General features: G+C 57.6%; 1 protein-coding gene across 3 annotated transcripts in view; it reads left to right on the top strand.

The window, feature by feature from the left end:
• The first annotated feature begins 429 nt into the window (after window positions 1-429).
• GRID2IP (Grid2 interacting protein) overlaps window positions 430-17,203 on the top strand; it is a 31,129-nt gene continuing 14,355 nt past the window's right edge. The window contains exons 1-5 of one of the 3 annotated variants that reach the window (XM_068969163.1): window positions 430-849; window positions 8,028-8,182; window positions 15,310-15,558; window positions 15,780-15,865; window positions 16,659-16,728. In XM_068969163.1, the coding sequence (XP_068825264.1) occupies window positions 436-849; window positions 8,028-8,182; window positions 15,310-15,558; window positions 15,780-15,865; window positions 16,659-16,728 (974 nt within the window). In that variant the 5' untranslated portion in view covers window positions 430-435. Of the gene's footprint in view, window positions 850-8,027; window positions 8,183-9,280; window positions 9,295-12,777; window positions 12,813-15,309; window positions 15,559-15,779; window positions 15,866-16,658; window positions 16,729-17,203 lie in introns of those variants that run through there. The other 2 variants (XM_068969162.1, XM_068969161.1) reach the window with 2 other exon arrangements.

A 17,203-nucleotide genomic window follows, 5' to 3' on the forward strand; every position in this document is an offset into this window, starting at 1 on the left:
CCCCCGATGTGTTTGTGTCTCCAGCCCATGCCATTATCTGCTTTCAGAGAATAGAGCCACCTCCCCTCCCCTGAGCCTGTCCTAGAGCCAGGAGCCCAAAGGACGACCCCCCACACACACAAAGCAGCCATATCATGGCTCCTCAAGAAGATCAATTCAAAAGGCAAATAACCCCCAAAGTCAGCAGGAGTTTGTGAACTCCTAACTACCGAGGGGAAGTCCTTTTGTCACATTGAAACTGGTGACTTTCAGGCACAGCCGGGTCCAGGAGGTCAGGCGATATCCTAAGAACTGATGGTCCACACAGAGGCAGAGGAAGAATAGTGGCTCAGACTGGCACATGCGTTGAGTCTGAGCGGCACGCAGCCCTGTGGGCAAGGCCGCAAGGAATCCCCTGTGACCTCTCTCTCCTCCAGCTGCACGGCCACCACTGCCATGCCGGCCACCAACCAAGGATGGCCAGAGGACTTCGGCTTCCGGCTGGGGGGCTCGGGTCCCTGCTTTGTCCTGGAGGTGGTGGAAGGGAGCAGCGCACACGCCGGGGGTCTGCGGCCCGGGGATCAGATCCTGGAGGTGGAGGGGCTGGCTGTGGGCGGCCTGAGCCACGAGCGCCTAGTGCGCCTGGCCCGGCGCTGCCCGCGCGTGCCGCCCAGCCTGGGCGTGCTCCCCGGCCCCATCGGCTGCCCCGGCGCGGGTTCCGGCTTCGAGCCGCTGACCACAGCCTTACGGACCCCGCGCTCAAGCCACGGCCTCTATCTGGGCCGCGAGTTGCTACGCCTGGGCGGCCGCAAGCGCCCCGACGCCGTGCACCGAGAGCGTAGGCGCAAAGCCCAGGAGTTCAGCCGCAAGGTAGGGCGCGCAGGGCGGGGCAGGGCCCTAAGGGACAGGCGGTCTGGGGTGGGGCTCTAGGGACGCTGTTCTGGGGGACTGGGCCCCGTGGGCCCGGAGCGTCAGGAGCCAGGCAGGCCTTCCTCAGGCCAGGAGTGGGAGCCTGGAGCTAAGGAAACATCTAACGAAAGATTTATCAGAAATATAGTGATGCTCAAGCTTCCAGTCCTGTCCTAAATTTTCGTGATTTTTGTTTGCTTGATTTGTGGGAGTTGCTTTTCTTTTTCTTTTTTTAATTAAGGTAATACAGATATACAGTAAAGCACATTCATTACGTGTATAGTTTAATGAACTTTACATAGGGCATACACCCTTGTAACCACCAGCCTGATCAAAATGTAGATGAATAGAATACAGACGATAATATTAGTAGAATGCAGAACATAGAATGATTCCTTCAACCCAGAAGGTTCTCTCCATCTCAATATGAAGCTCCAAGATTCCCTGTAGAAGAAGCGAGCCTAGAAGATTGTCCATCAACTCTTAAGGACTCCGAGGGTGAGCGGGGCGGGGTGGGGGTGGGGGGCCCGGAAGCGAATCCCTGCATTTTCGGTGGATATTCATTGGCCAGAACTAATCACACCAGTGCTCCCAAAGGATGCTGGGAAATGTAGTCCTCTGTGTGTCCAGGAAGACGGGAAGACCTAGAAATGGTTCAGTCACTAAGTCGTGTCCGACTCTTGCGACCCCATGGACCCGCCAGGCTCTCTGTCCATGGGGGTTTTTCAGGCAAGAATACTGGAGTGGATTGCCATTTTCTTCTCCAGGGGATCGTCCGTCCCAACTGAGGAATCGAACCCAGGTCTCCTGCGTTGCAGGCAGATTCTTTACCGGCTGAGCTATGAGGGAAGCCTCTAGAAACATTGGTGAGCCCTAGTGCCTTAATCAGAGAAGGCAATGGCAACCCACTCCGGTACTCTTGCCTGGAAAATCCCATGGACGGAGGAGCCTGGTGGGCTCCAGTCCATGGGGTCGCGAAGTGTTGGACACGACTGAGCGACTTCCTTTTCACTTTTCACTTTCATGCCCTGGAGAGGAAAATGGCAACCCACTCCAGTGTTCTTGCCTGGAGAATCCCGGGGACGGGGAGCCTGGTGGGCTGCCGTCTCTAAGGTCGCACACAGTCGGACACGACCGAAGCAACTTAGCAGCAGCAGCAGCAGTGCCTTAATCTGTTCCAGCTGCCGTAACCGAACTACCACAGACTGGGTGGTTTATAAGCAACAGGATTTCCCTCTCACAGCTCTGGAGGCGTGAGATTTGAGAACAGGGCTCCAGCATGCTTGAGTGTGGGCCTGCTTTGGATTGCAAACTTCTGGTTTTGTCCTCCCATGATGAAAAGGGCAAGGGATCTCTATGGGGCTCTTTTATTATTTTTTCTTTTTTTCAAAAAAAGGTTTTTTTATGTGGACCTTTTTTTTTTTTTTGTCTTTATTGAATTTACAGCATCGTTTCTGTTTTATGTTTTGGTTTCCTTTGGCCAAGAGGCATGTGGGATGCCTTACCTCCCCAACTAGCGATCAAGTCTGCACCCCCTGGGAGATGAGGTCTTAACCACCAGACTGCCAGCAAATCCCTGAGGCTCTTTTCTAAGGGCACTAATTCCATTCATGAGACCGCCACCCTCATGACCTAGTCACCTCCCAACGGCCCAGCCTCCTAATACCATCATCGCCCGGGGCATTCGATTTTCAGCACACAAATTTTGGAGAGGGGGGGACACAAACATTCAGACCATAGCAGCTGGTAAATTCTGCTTCATTTCACCTGGTAAAGTCATCCCAGATGACTCAGTGTAGACCCAGAACTCCACCCCAGACGCCATCCAATCCCTGGGAGGTCAGAGGGGAGGTGGTCAGAGCTCCCAGATGAGCAGAGCGGACTCAGTGGGGAAACAAAGTCAGGCTGCGGCCTAGGGAGGAGTCTGACCAGCTGCCCAGGCCAGCTTCGGCACATTCTCTGACAAGGGGAACAGGGAGTGGTGGATTCTGGTTAGAGCTCCCAAGCAGCTCCATAAATCCCCAGAAAAGACCACCTCCAGAAGATCAAGGGCAGCTGTGGAGCCCCCCACCAGCTTCCGACAATCAGCTCTCGGGTTTTCGCCAGCACTCTCCCTGCCCCAGTTTTTCCTCCTTGCAGAGCCTGATACTTAATAGAAAATCCATTAGTGTCCCGTGATGGTGCCTCATGCTTCAATGTAGGTTGAGAGCGTCTGGGTAATAGCTGACACCAAAACCGCACTGTGGTGGGGCCCCAGGAGGGAGGAGCTATTTTTTCCTCTTTCTTACATAAAACATCTTTCCAGAGAGCCATGTTCTCCTTTGAAACGAGGCTGCCGCTGGCATTGGCTTCAAAGCCACTGACCTTCCTGGGCCTGGTGGGTCCTGGAGGAGGGGGTGACTGGTACTGCAGCCTACTCCACGCACCTTGAGAACGGCCGGCCGCCTACAGCTCTTTGGTTGAGCTCTGTAAACGCTCCCTGAGCGCACCAGGCCCTGTGCTCAGCCCGGACAGGAGTAAGATGTCAGGTCTGCATCTCGGGCCATCTCGTCTGGTGAAGGAGATCTGGGGTGCAGTTGCTAGGACTCAGCCGTGCACAGAACGTGGCCTGGGTGCCCTCGAAGCCGCCTGCTAATACCTGCTCACACTCTGTGATGTCACCCTCTCGGGAAGCCTTTCCTCATCCACTGTGCTGCCATTTAGGAAGCAGTTGTATATACAATTCTGAAGTTCAGGGGCAAACCACGGGCTGGAGGGCCGTCTGGGATCCCCTGGCCAGAGCAGCGGCGTCAGGGAGCGCTTGTGGCAAAGGGTGGGGGGGATTGCAGCGGGTCAGCACAGTTGTATGAAAATAGCCAGGGTCGACGGCTCTGGACAGAAAGAAGAGGCTGATAGGGTTGTGGAGTCAAGGGAGGAGTTTACTGATTTATTTATAGGCGGGGAGAGAAGCGAACAATTTGTATGAGCCAAAGGGAAGGAGGCAGGAGCGTCACTGAAATCCATGCGTTTTGCAGTGGTTGCTCATGGCCCTCTGACCAGCAAGGAGTGGGGACACAGCTGTGCACAGGACCAAGAGGGGAGCCTGCCATCACGCATTGTGGGAAACAAATGAAGCACGTGGACAAAGCGATGCTGTTGCTGTTCAGCCACTCAGTCGTGTTCAACTCTTTGTGACCCCATGGACTGCAGCATGCCAGGCTTCCCTGTCCTTCACTATCTGCCAGAGTTTGCTCAAACTCACATCCATTGAGTCGATGGACAATTCAATAAACTAGCTATTTCAGATGATGACCACTGAAGGGAAGAAATCAACAGGGAGATGAGAGTCTTGGGGGCCACTTGATCAAAGTGGTCAGGAAAGGCTCCCTGAGGAGGGAACTTTCAAACTGAGAGCTGAGTGACAAGTAGGTGGCAGGAAGAGAGAGTGGGGACTCTGGTGACTCGGTGGCCTTGTGAGTTGCCCTTGCCCAGGAAGGGGGCAGGTTCTTCGTTGTCTGAGAGTGGGGGGTGGAGGGGAAAGATGCGGGGCTTGTTGATACGTTTGGAGGTGAGTGGAAGGGGTAATGAATGGCCCCGGCTCTGGCTGAAGTTGGGACCCACATGGGCCTGAGAGAGACGCATGGCCATCTCCCAGGCTCACCCAGCCGCCCAGCCTCCCATCCCTGCTTCAGGGTCGGCTCAGGATGTCAGCACCCAGAGGCACCCCCAGACCCTCGACTAACAAGGCAGGCAATCTGCTGGAGTGTGGACAGACAGTGGTTAACTGCTCCATTAAAAAAGTAACAGTGCCAGACAGAAAAGTGCCCATGGTATAAGATTCCAGTCATGAGGCATATTCTGTACAAGCAAATCCAGAGACGCTGAAAAATAGATCAGTGGTTTCCCCGGGGCTGGGGAAGGGGGGATGAGGGTGACTGCTGAATGGGGGCAGGGTTTCTGTTTGGGAGGATGAGAATGTCCTGGAACTGGAGAGTGGTGATGGTTATCCCGCATGGTGAGTGTACTTAATACCACTGACCTGTACGTATTAAAATGGCTGCAGTGGTAAATTTTATCTTCAGTTCAGTTCAGTCGCTCAGTCGTGTCCGACTCTTTGCAACCCCATGGACTGCAGCACGCCAGGCTTCCCTGTCCATCACCAACTCCCGGAGTTTACTCAAACTCATGTCATCCAACCATCTCATCCTCTGTCATCCCCTTCTCCTCCTGCCTTCAATCTTTCCCAGTATCAGAGTCTTTTCCAATGAGTCAGTTCTTCGCATCAGGTGACTAAAATATTGGAGCTTCAGCTTCAACATCAGTCCTTCCAATGAATATTCAGGACTGATTTCCTTTAGGATGGACTGGTTGGATCTCCTTGCAGTCCAAGGGACTCTCAAGAGTCTTCTCCAACACCACAGTTCAAAAGCATCAATTCTTGGGCACTCAGCTTTCTTTATGGTCCAACTCTCACATCCATACATGACCACTGGAAAAACCATAGCCTTGACTAGACGGACCTTTGCTGGCACATAAATTGTATGTCATGTGCATTTTTACAACAGGTAAAAAATAAAGAGGGAAAGGGAACAACGATAACATGCATGCCTTTTCCTGACTGTATAAGTCATATAAGCTCACTGCCTAAAAAATAGAATGGAAACCTAGGGACTTCCCTGGTGGTCCAGTGGTTAAGACTCCAAGCTTCCATGCAGGGGGCACAGGTTCGATCACTGGTCAGGGAACTAAGATCTCATATGCCAAATGCCCAAATTAAAAAAAAAAAAAGGAAAGCATTGACGTAAAAATAATCAAAATGACTATAAACTTCAGTGCATATTCCCTATGCAGATGTGTGTATAATTATCTCTGATAAAAATGTAACACTGTGTGTTCTATTTGAAACCTTGCCTGTCTCTCACAAACACTTTCCATTATGTTATAACAGCTTTATCAAGATATATTCACATACCATACAATTTATTCATTTAAAGTGTGTTCAGTGGTTTTTAGTATATTCACAGAGCTGTGCAACCATTACCACGATTTTAGAACATTTTCATCATTCCTAGAAGGGCTTCCCAGGTGGTGCTAGTGGTAAAGAATCCACCTGCCAATGAAGGAGACACAGATGAGGGTTTGATCCCTACGTTGGAAAGATCCCTTGGGGTAGGATGTGGCACCCACTCCAATATTCTTGTCTGGAAAATTCCACAGGCAGAAGAGCCTGGCAGATTACAGTCCATGGGGCTGCAAAGAGTTGGACACAACTGAGCATAATCATAACTACCCAGAAAGAAGGCCTGAACTCGTTAGCCATCACTCCTCATACCACAGTCTTTAAATAAAGACCTACAGCATCATTCTGTCTGACCAAATGGTACCACACTGCCTCAAACCTTAGACACTGTCAATTGCAAGCCACCTAACCCATGATACGTGCTTCCTTATCTTCTTGTCACTTAATTTGTAGTTAATTGTAGTCACTTAATTTGATAGAGGGCTTTTAGACTTCTTTGGACATATTTAGTATTGGCAATGTATATAACTCTGTGGAAGTAACAATATGAGACTTATGACAAAATTCTTACGTGCACAGAAATGACAGCGAGCCACAGGCCACAAAGTGATCTCAGAGATGCTAAAATTTAAAATACAGGGACTTCCCCCAGCAGCCCAGTGGCTAAGACTCCACCTTTCAATGCAGAGGGTATGAGTTCGATCCCTGGTCAGGGAATTGAAACCCCACATCCCCTACGGTTTGGCAAAAAAAAAAAGTGCTCACCCTGGAATCAATGGTACCCAATATTGAAGAGTATGGAGTGAACTTGGCTATGAAACAACAGAAGTTGACTCTACTCACTGGGGCAGAAAAGGAATTTGGGGGAGGAACAGTTCATAGAGTTAGCACTGGAGACCTCCTCTTGTCCGGTGGCTAAGTAATGTCCAGCTCTTTGTGACCCCATGAGCTGCAGCACACCATAACTCCCTGTCCTTCACTATCTCCTGGAGTTTGCTCAGACTCTTGTCCATCAAGTTGGTGATGCCATCCAACCATCTCATTCTCTGTCACCCCCTTCTCCTCGGCTTAGAACCAAGAAAGAATGTGCAACCTAGAACACAACTGTCCTAAGCAGCCTTCAGGATGAGTCTGCTCAGGGCGCACTACAGGGCTCTGTCACACCCCTGTGTGAGCTCCATACCTCCACATCTCCGCATCATTCCTTCAAGAACCAAAGCCCCTGGGCAACAGCCTCCAATTGCCTGAGGCTGCACCGTTAGGACCAAGGTCTTGCCTCCCGCTTGACTTGGGACTTCCTTCCATCTTGGCTGCATAGCCAAGGAAAGACAAATATCCCCCAAGTGGATGTGCTACAGTTGTTTACCCCATAATGTCAGATATTTATACTACCTCCAACATCTCAGTATCATAAACCAGGCAAGGGTGAGCCTCTTCACTCACATGTCGTCGTGAGATTGTCAGGACACGTCGAGGATACGTTCCCAGGTGCAGGATCGTGGGGTGAGATGACAGGCGCAGTTTTAGGCTGTGGACGCTGTCACTGAGCTGCCCACGTCCCGTGGTCGTACAGAATCCTCTGAGCAGATGTGCTGTGTCCCGCATTAGCTGGTGTGCACACAAAGGTGAAGAAAACACAGATCCGGAGGGAGCATTAACGGAGTAAGAATGCGGAGCAAGGCGTGCTCCGGGGCTTTCTCGTGGAGCCACAGCGTTCTTCGTGTGATCTCTCAGCTCGTAGTGTGGTGGAAGGCAGTAGAGCATTACAACAACAGTAACTAGCGATTACCGAGCGCCTGGCACGTGTTTGAGCTCCTGGATCGATTCCTTTGGTCCTCACAGTAGTCAATAGATGGGCCATCTCTGGGTTTGGGTCCTGACCCTATGGCCTTGGCCAGGACGTCTTACCTCTAGTGGCCTCAGTTCCCTTAGATAGAAGTGAAGACGCTGGCCCGGCCCACCTCGTGGGGGCCGCTGTGGGGTCTGACGGGGTCTGGGTAAGGAGCGCACAGCGGGGCCCAGGCAGCATTGCCACGTCCGCTGTCCTGAGGGAGGAAGGGAGAGGGGGGACTGATTCCCCCCTGGGAATCAGCATTCTGCCCTGGGGCCCTTGGGCCACTCATCAGACCCCTCCCCGCAGGTGGACGAGATCTTGGGGGACCAGCCGACCGCCAAAGAGCAGGTGTTCACTGCTCTAAAGCGGTTCGCGGCAGAGCAACGGGTGGACGAGCTGGTGTGGGCGCTCACCCTGGTGCTGCCCCCCGAGGCCCGCGGGCCCCTCCTGGAGAACCTCAGGTACTCATTTGGGGTTGGGATGGGCGGGCAGGGATGTCTGTTCTCCCGCCCCCACCCCAGGTGCTGCTGCTGCTGCGTGGTCAGCCCCTGAGCTGGACCCCAAACACCCCATTGCCCCAAAACTAGGGTTTTGTGTCAGTGACCCCAAAGGCTGACCCTGGAAAGGGCAGCTATTGGTGCTGCCACTGCCAGGGTCTCACTCTGAGTGAGAAAGAAGGGCTGCCAACTGCTGGGCTGGGACGGGCTGCAGAGAAGATCCACCTCCTGCTGCCCTGCTCTGTCCCAAACCCAGACCACAGAAGCCTCCAAGTTATCACCAAGATGCCCCTAGCTCTTCATGAGAGGGGATAATGGCACAGTTCGAGGGCCAGGAGCTGTGCTGCGTCACAGGTCGGCGCAGGAATGGGACTGTGCTGGGCCCATCCTGATCCCCGGTACCCCACCCCCGCCCCTGCATCCTAGTAACAATGTGTTCACTCTGCCCTTTGCTGATGCCAGCCGGGTGCCAAGAACCTCACCAGGGCCCCAGAGGAACACTTTCTCACTGAATCCCACCAGTACTATCTTTATCCCCGTTCCAGAGGCAGACTGTGGCTCAGAGAGGTTAAGGGACTGCCCCAAAGTCATACAGCACATGAGCAGCATTCACAAGAACATGAACCAATTGGCTGAGCACTTTCTGCTCAGCTTTGGACTCTAAATTCATCCTTCAGGGGGGAAAAAATCTCCTGGTAGGTCCTGTGACATCTGAAATGGCCTGGGACTCTCCCCAGCCCCCTGACCTCCACCACCATTCTGCCCCGCACTGCACGGCTTTGATCAGACCTCCCTGGGCCTGAGTGGAGTGTTCCCCACCGGGATCCTGCGGGGCTGGCTCTGCACCCCCTGCTTCCAGGGCGGGTGCCGGCTCCCCCAGCCCGCCCCTCCCCCTGCTGGACTCAGCCCATCCCCTCCCCTCGCTGCCATTCACCCCGCAGCCTGCCCCTCCCTCTGGGCCTGGCCAATGTCAGGGACCGGGCTGGCCACCCCCACTCCCCAAGCCGGTCGCCGCGCCTCCGCTCTGCAGCGGAGCACAGAAGGCCACCGAAAGAGGCCACCATGAGCTGCCTTGGGTGAGTTAGGGGTCTGCCCCTTGCCGGGAAAATCCGAGAGAAAAAAAAGTTACATTTAGAAACAAATTTGCAGAGATGATGCGCTGGGGCAGAAGGGCTCCCTGGGGCCGGCAGCCCCGCCCCTCCGCACCAGGGCTGGGCCAGGGGCCCGGCGGCCAGACTGTCCCCGGGGAAGTTGGCACGCGTGTCTGACGGCTGTTAGCAGCCGGAGGCCCTCGCGGTCCGCCTCATCGGTCCTCCCTTCGGCGCTGCCCAGGCTTCCGTCCTCACCGCCTCTGCCGGGCCAGCCGATCTGCCTCCTGGGACACCCCCGTGCCTGCCTTTCCCGTCCATTGCTCATCCCGAGCTGCTGGCAGCGGGTCAGGAAAAGCGGGGGGCGGAGGAGGCGCCCCCTTGGGCGTGCTCGATTGAGAGTCTGGGAAGCGGGAACTCTGGACCCCTGGGGATGCCCCGTCCCTGCAGCGTCCCGGAGGCGCCGCTGGGGAAGATGAAACAGCAGCCTCTGTTGTCAGCGCCTGTCAATGAGACAGGAAAATTGGGGAGGCTGCCGGAGGAGGGGGCGGTGCCCAGCTGGGCTCTGCAGAGAGAGGGGTCCCCTGGCAGCCGTGGCTTCCGCCCCTATCCCACACTCCCCACCCCCACCGCCGGGCTCCAGGGGCTGATGGACTGGGTTCTAGGGGTCAAGTGGTGATCCCCACACAGCCCCTTCCCGAGAGAGCTCCGAGAAGTCACGGAGGAATGGCATAGAGTCGGTTTTCTGTGATTCTGAGAGCTGAGCACCAGCCGAAGGGCAGCACAGGGCTGTCAGGGCAGGCCGCCCAGAGGAGGCGGCAGTTCCAGGGCTGCACCGCGACCAGTGGGGTGCAGCCATGTGTCCTGTTGAGGAGGGAAGATAGGTCATCAGGGCCAGGCATCCAGCTACAGAGGGGAACCCCAGAATGCCAAGGTGGGAGTGCCGCCTTGCGGAACCCAATCTCAGGTACCAACTGTGCCTAGCTGTGAGGCACCCCGCTTTGGTAGGGCTCTGACCCTGAGACTGAGGCGAGTGGAGTGCGACAGCCTGGCCACCTGAGGACGCACAGGGTAGATGGAGATACACCTGCGCAGGCGCGTGTGCACGCTTGACCAAGGCTGGGACCACTTACATCACCGTGCAGCTTCTGAGGGTGGTCCAGGGGCCAAAGCAGAGGACTCGCGGAGAAAGAAGGAGCAGTGAGAACGTGAAGCTGGGTCAGCCAGAGCAGTAGCCACTAGCCACATGTCACTCTTTAAAATGAAACTTAATGAATATAAAATGCAATTTAAAATTCAGCTTCACAGTCTCACCAGCCACACGGCAAGTATGGAGTGGCCCCGTCTGGCTGGTGGCCGCCCTACAGGACGGCGCACATGGGGAGCATGTCCATCCGCAACTTGCATCAATCTTGGCCACCGTGGCCTCTTCATCTTAGTGTAGCCGTGAGGGTGAGATTTGGGTCAGTGGCAGCGATGTAAGTAGAGGGTCTTATCTTTCTTTACGATGGCAGCTACTCCTGTGGCTCAGAGCCTGATTTGGGTCTGTCCCCAAAGGGATCTCAGTTTGATTAAGTGATAAAAATGACTTTCTAATTAGGACAGGCCAGGGAGTTTGGAAAGTGTGACGCGGTTGAGAGGGAACAGGCAAGCAAAGTGGGCTTCGTGCCCTGCTAGTGTTTCAGGGAACAGGCAAAGAAGGGAAGGATCGGGTGGAAGGGAGGGGAGCGGAGAGGGGAGCTACTGAGGTGGTTGGGGAAGCTGGGTTTTGAGTCCTGGCACACCTCGCTCGAACCCCCAGTCCACTCATGGACAGTGAGCAGATTCACTAACCTCAACAGTTTATCCATAAAACAGGGTTGATCATTTCCATGTGTTCCCAGCAGGGTTCTTGGTGGGAAAGCATGTAAATAGACTCTGCCAACTACAAACATCAAAGAGATTCAGTGAGAAGCTGGGCTTTAGGGTTCCAGCACCTCCTTTACCCTCCTCTGCTTTAATGACAAGTGTCAGAGACAACATCACACAAGGTTACTTGGAAAGTTTGGTGCCAGCGCGTCAGAAGCAGTGCCAGGCAGTCTAGCACATGCTCGATTAAACTGGTTGACCCTCGGGAAGGTCTCTTTCTCCCTAGAGAGATCTCTCCACCCCGGCACCAGCGACACGATTCTCTGTTGTTGGGGGCTCTCCTGTACTTAGCTTACAGCATTCCTGGCCTCCCCCCTCCTCCCGCTTGTCATTCTGTGACAACCAAAACTGTCCCCAGACAGTGCCGAGTCTCATCTGAGGGGTAAAGTCACCCCCAATTGAGAAGCCCTGCCCGAGTGTGATCTGCCCTTTGGTAGTACCCTCTTGCTGGGGCAGATGCGTCAGCAAAGGCCAGTCTGGCCCGCCCCGTGCTGCTTTGGGTCAGAGGTGCCAGTTCTGAGGTGGCCCCACAGCAGTGTGTGCATGGCTGGCTGTGTCCAGATTCAAGTAGGAGCATCTCCGTGGTCACATCTCCAGTGCCCACAGACACGTGGAGTCGTCACAGTCCTCGGGCGGGCCTGGTTCCGGGTGCTGGGCCATCACAGCTGGTGCACGACCACCAGGAAGGGCTCTGTCATGACGGGACGGTGAGCATGCTTGGCCGGGCCCCAGGGGACCCCAAGTGAGGACAGGCTCTGGCTTCTCCTCTCCAGTAGAACACATTCATCTCAGGGAGACCCCCTATTCCCCCACCATCACCCTCACCTGCCCCCTCCTCACTTGCCCCCAGGTCTCATTAACTCTACTGCTCATTAGAGACTGGCCGCTTGTCCCATCCTAACACCCTTCACTGTGCCCCTCCCAGCATCGCCCCATCCCTGGTGTACCAAAACCTTCAGGGCCCCTCCACCTCCTGTTAAACCCTTAGACCCTCCCATGGCTCCTCTCTGTTCTCATGAGTGCAGGCTGAGCTTTGACAAGGGCTTTCAAGGCCTCCCTCTCTAGCCTCTTCTTTGGAGCTTCCCCCTGGGTGAGTGGGGAAGGTCTCCCTGGCTAACACCGGCTGAGTCCTTCAGTCCTAGCATAAAGGCCACCGCCTCCAGAAAGCCTTCCTAGACTCTACATAAGGCAATCGGAGCTTCCTCTGAACTGTCGGGATCGGTCTTGCTGCCACTGCGGGGGGACTCTCCGGGGCGCCGCAGCCCGAGGGATCAGAGGCGAGGCGCCTGGGGAAGGGCTCGTGGACGGGGGCCAGAGGAGGCCGAGGGGCGGCTCGAAAGGCCCCAGCTCGCGAGGAGCAGACCGGAGTTCCCGGAGGGGCGGGGCGGGGCGGGGCGGGGCCACCCGAGAGGGGCGGGCGCGGGGCCGCGGGCCCAGCCTGCTCGGGAGGGGCTGAGCGCGCTCGCCCGGCAGAGGCGCGTGGAGTCGCCGCGCCCTCGCTCCGCTCCGGGCTCCGCACCCGCGGGCCATCGGCACCTGGCGCGCCGCCTTCGCCAGCTCCAGATGGGGAAGGACCAGGGCTTCTCTCGGCACTTTCGGTAGTTTCCCCGAACCGCGCGTACCGAGCCCCCGGGAACCGCGCGCCCTGGTGCGACGGACCCGCCTCCGGCTGACTTGAAAAGGGGTGGGGCTCGGGCACCGAGGGGCTTCCCTGCTCTGGGTGCGTACCCAGCGAGCCAGCCTGACTGGGGGCAGGGGCTTGGGAGGGTGGACATAAACCCGAAGGGTATTAAAGAGGGGGTTCCCCGCTGTGGGCACTGGCCCGCCGCCCTAGGGGTCGGGATGCGGGGTGGGGACCAAGGATGGAATTGAAAAGTTCTCTTTCCTTCGTGTGACTGGACAGATCCAGGGAACTAGACAGAGAGCGAGGCACAGACGGTGATGGAGAGAGAGGGCCTTGTGGGAACCCCCGATGAGAATCTGGAGTTGGATTTGGACCTGGCCCCCTAAGAGAACAGACTAACTCTGAATGCAGGGTCACTGGGTGGCCTCCCAAAGAGCCCCGTGGCCACAGAGAAACCTGCCGGCACAGCAGGGACCTGGGAGTCTGGGGACAGCTGTAGTCAGGCCGTGGTTCAAAGGGGCGTCGATCCATCAGCCACAGTGGTCTATGAGGCCCCACTGCACCTGGATCTGCCGGGACTGTCAGTTCCAAGCAGACCCAGGGCTGGAGTGCATGGGCCAGACTGAGGCGCACGGAGGGCCCACACCAGCCAGGAAGGGTATCTGGCACACCAAGCAGGCTAGGCTCCCATCTCAGCCCCACGGACACCGAGGAGGGCAGAGGGTACCCAGCCTTCTCCCACCTGGGCAGTTGGTGACTCACCCTGGTTCCCACTGTGGGGGTGGGGGAGGCCCTTTCTAACTGCTGCTAGAGGGTTGGACCTAGGGGCTGCGGCTGTTGGGCTGATACATTCTAGAGCCTGAGGCTGGAGCCCAAAGGGTGAAGCAGACACTTCCCACCTGTCATCTCTGCTTGGGCAGGAGGCGGGCGGGGACCATGCAGGCCAGCAGACAGAGACGTCTGGCTCTGCAGACCTTGAAAGACCATCCAGGGAACACGGCTGAGGCACTAGATTTTCGGGAATTGCTGGGGTGGGCAAGGATGAGTGTATCGGGTGATGGCTCTCCTGGCAGAGCCGAGCAGGCCATCATTCTTGCCTTCCTCTTGCCTGGAACGTCTGGATCTGCACCAGAGCTCATGGGGCAGGGCGGGGGGTGCACCCTCCTCCCCAAGGATGCACATCCCTTCCCTCCCACCAGGCAGCCACCTGCCCTAATTAAACCTACCCACAGAGATCAAGGGAGCTGAGTGGGGGCCATCAGGCGACCTCCGAGGGATTGTATATCCGCTGGCTGCAAGGCCACTGCTCCCTGCCCTCCCCCGATGCCCTTGGCGCTGGCTCCTGGTCCAGAGAACAGGGAAAGGAGCCTTGGGACGCAGCCAGGGAGGCCTCACTAGCAACCAGAACTTCAAGGGCCCTCAATGGAGCCTGGTGACAGTGTGGAGGCCCAGAGCCCAGGTTCCACCTCAGCCATGGGCAGCCACATAGCCCTGGAATGAGACGGACTCCCTCTGAGCCTGAGAATCCTCTGCCGGGGCCAGGGAGCCCCGGGATGTTGACCGCTGCCATTCCTCAGAGGTGTGGGGGCCACTGCGGGACCACCCTCTTTACTGCTTCACTGAGTCCTAAGTGCTCAGCCCTGGCGGGTCACCGTGGCTCACGCCCGAGCTACAGACCCCGTCCTCCGAGAGCTTCCCACCTTACAGAGGAGACCCAGGGGCACCACAGAAACGTCCTGGGGTGTGGACTTCCACAGGGGACTGTGCGAGCCTCCCCGGGGCCTCTCGTCACTTCCAGGTCAACCGCTCAGAGAGCAGAAACCGCAGTGCCTTCTGCTTTGAAGCCCCGTGCCTGGCTGGTACTGATAGCAGGGACTTCCTAAAACATGTTGGACTAAACTGGAGGAAGGGTATTGAAGGGCGAAGCCAGGTCAGCTAGGACAGCAGAGTGTGCCGGCGGGGGCCACAGGCTGGGTCAAAGGGTAGGAGCAAGACTGGATGGCGTGGTCCCCGCCCGCGCTGAGGGGACTGCCAAGAGACCCGCGGTGGGGCTGGGAGTCTCCTGAGGGTCTAGGTGAAGTCTGACCCCAGCGGGGTGGCTTCGGTTTTCTCCTGGAATCAGGCAGGGAGAAGGTGGTTGGGGGGGACCGCTGGCTGCGGCTTGGCCTGGCTGGTGTGAGGGCATGAGACAGGGAGTCCGGGGAAGCCAGATGGGAAGACAAAGGGGAGAGAAGGAACAGGCCCATGGAAGGTCTTGGAGGGCGCTGAGGCCAGAGTAACGGGGACCTGGGGAAGGAGGCTTTCCCCAAGTGGAGCGAGCTGGGCGCCGCGGCCCTCGGGTGACCCGGGCCCACTAGGGCACGAGTCCAGGCCCCGAGGGGGACACTGATGCCCCGGGCCACTCCTGGGCGGAGGAGAGCGCCCAGCGCGGCGCCCACGAAGTTTGCCGATTCTGTGGTCCTCGCCCGCAGGATCTTCATCCCCAAGAAGCACCGGGCGCGCTTCGACGAGGTGGTGTCTCAGGGTCTGCTGGGCAAGCTGTGCCGCGCGCGGCGGACGCACGGAGCGCAGCGCCTGCGCCGGAGCCGCAGCGAGGAGCGGCCCGAGCGCCTCCTGGTGTCCACGCGCGCCAGCGCCGCCCCTCGCCGCCCCGACGAGCCACCCCAGCGCAAGGCCGCCTCTCTGCTGGGCGGCCGCGCGGGCCCCGGGGGCGCGCGCAGGTACCCGGGACGGGCTGAGGACGCCTCTTGGTCGGTGGGCTCAGGCATGGAGACCCAGGCCGAAGGCGCGGGGGCGAAGCAGGGGCACCTGGGGGTTGGGGTCCAGGAGAGGTTAAGGGGAGCGGGACGCGGGACCTTGCCATCCCCTGCTCCCCGCGGGCTCCTCTCCCCAGAGAAAGGCACACTGAGCGACCCCCACCCCACCCCTTCTTTCTCCCCAGGACAGTCCGAGTCTACAAGGGCAACAAGAGCTTCGGCTTCACGCTGCGTGGCCATGGACCCGTCTGGATCGAGTCTGTCTTGCCTGGTGAGGGATGGGTGGGTTGTTCAGAATGGGGCAAAGGAGCCTGTGAGGTCGATGGTCAGCAGCTGCTCCCCTCTTCAGGTCCCAACCTTGAGGAGCCTGTGTCCTCTAAGTGTCCCAGAGCAGCCGACCCAGATCACACATCTTCCCCAGTCCGGGCTAACCCCCTCCAAGAGCAGGGTCACCTTAGAGCCAAGTTCTCCATTCAGACCTCTCCTGGGCCCCCACGCGACCCTCCCTGTGCCCACTGCCCACTGAGAACTGGGCACTTGCTGGGCAGGCTGCAGGGCTCCAGGGCTTCTTCCCAGGATCCAGACTCCAGGGACTCCCCTCTTCCACCCTTGGCCAGCCCCTGTGGAATGGAGACATCTGGAGGAATTCCTCCTTGCCGCCCCTCCAGTGAGGGGTCGGCAGGGGGAGGGAAGACTCTCATTTCTTGGGGAGGAAGCGCATTCCGTTGTGGATGCTCTCTGCAGGGACACGGCTCCCTCCTGGCACTGCACTGAGCTCTCCCACCCTGTCACCACCCACAGGGCGGGGTCACTGGGCCTGTCCTGCCCCCTCAGCCCCTCCCTTAGCGCGACACTTCCAGTGACCAATCCCCATGGGCGCACCTGCTGATGCTGAGCTCCGTCTGCCCCTCTGCATCCCACATCTCTGGTGCATGGATCTGTGAGAAAGGCTCCTCTGATCTCTGCCACCCGCCCATTCTCTTGCCTGTAAAACAGGACAACAACATGGGGCTCCCGGGGGCAGGTCCCTGCTCAGCTGACCCGCCCTCTCACCTTGCTTCCAGGGAGCCCGGCTGACAATGCCTCTCTCAAGTCAGGCGACCGGATCCTCTTCCTCAATGGACTGGACATGAGGTCAGAGGCTGTTGGGGACATGGAGCTTAGTGGCAAACAGCCCCCAGGACTCCTGACTCCTGGGACATCCTGGCCACAGGCCTCGGACCAGTTGGTCCCCTGTTTGCTCCCCCTCCTATGGGAAGTCGTGAATCCATCTTCCTACCCTCCAGGATGTCAAATCGTCCTTCAAACCGGGAGACACCCAGGCTCCATGCTTGGGGCGAAGAGTTGAATAGATCGTGTGTGTCATTCCCTTGGCAGTGGGGGGGGACCTACCCAGGGGGGCTGGGGTCATGATGCCTCCTGTACCCACAAGTGTCCAGCTGGCCCTGGGCCTGGAGCTTCTCCTGAAGAGGAGGTTAACGCTCGGGCGAGGCAGGGCCCTGGCTTCGAGCTGACCTGTGGCCTCGCCGTGCAGCCTCCACCAGCAGGACACGGGGGTCCGGCGGCTGGCTGTGCGCTCGGGTCATGCTGGGTCGGCCCTCCGGGGTCA

The sequence above is a fragment of the Capricornis sumatraensis genome, chromosome 3 (genome assembly GCF_032405125.1).
Source record: "Capricornis sumatraensis isolate serow.1 chromosome 3, serow.2, whole genome shotgun sequence".
Taxonomy (NCBI): domain Eukaryota; kingdom Metazoa; phylum Chordata; class Mammalia; order Artiodactyla; family Bovidae; genus Capricornis; species Capricornis sumatraensis.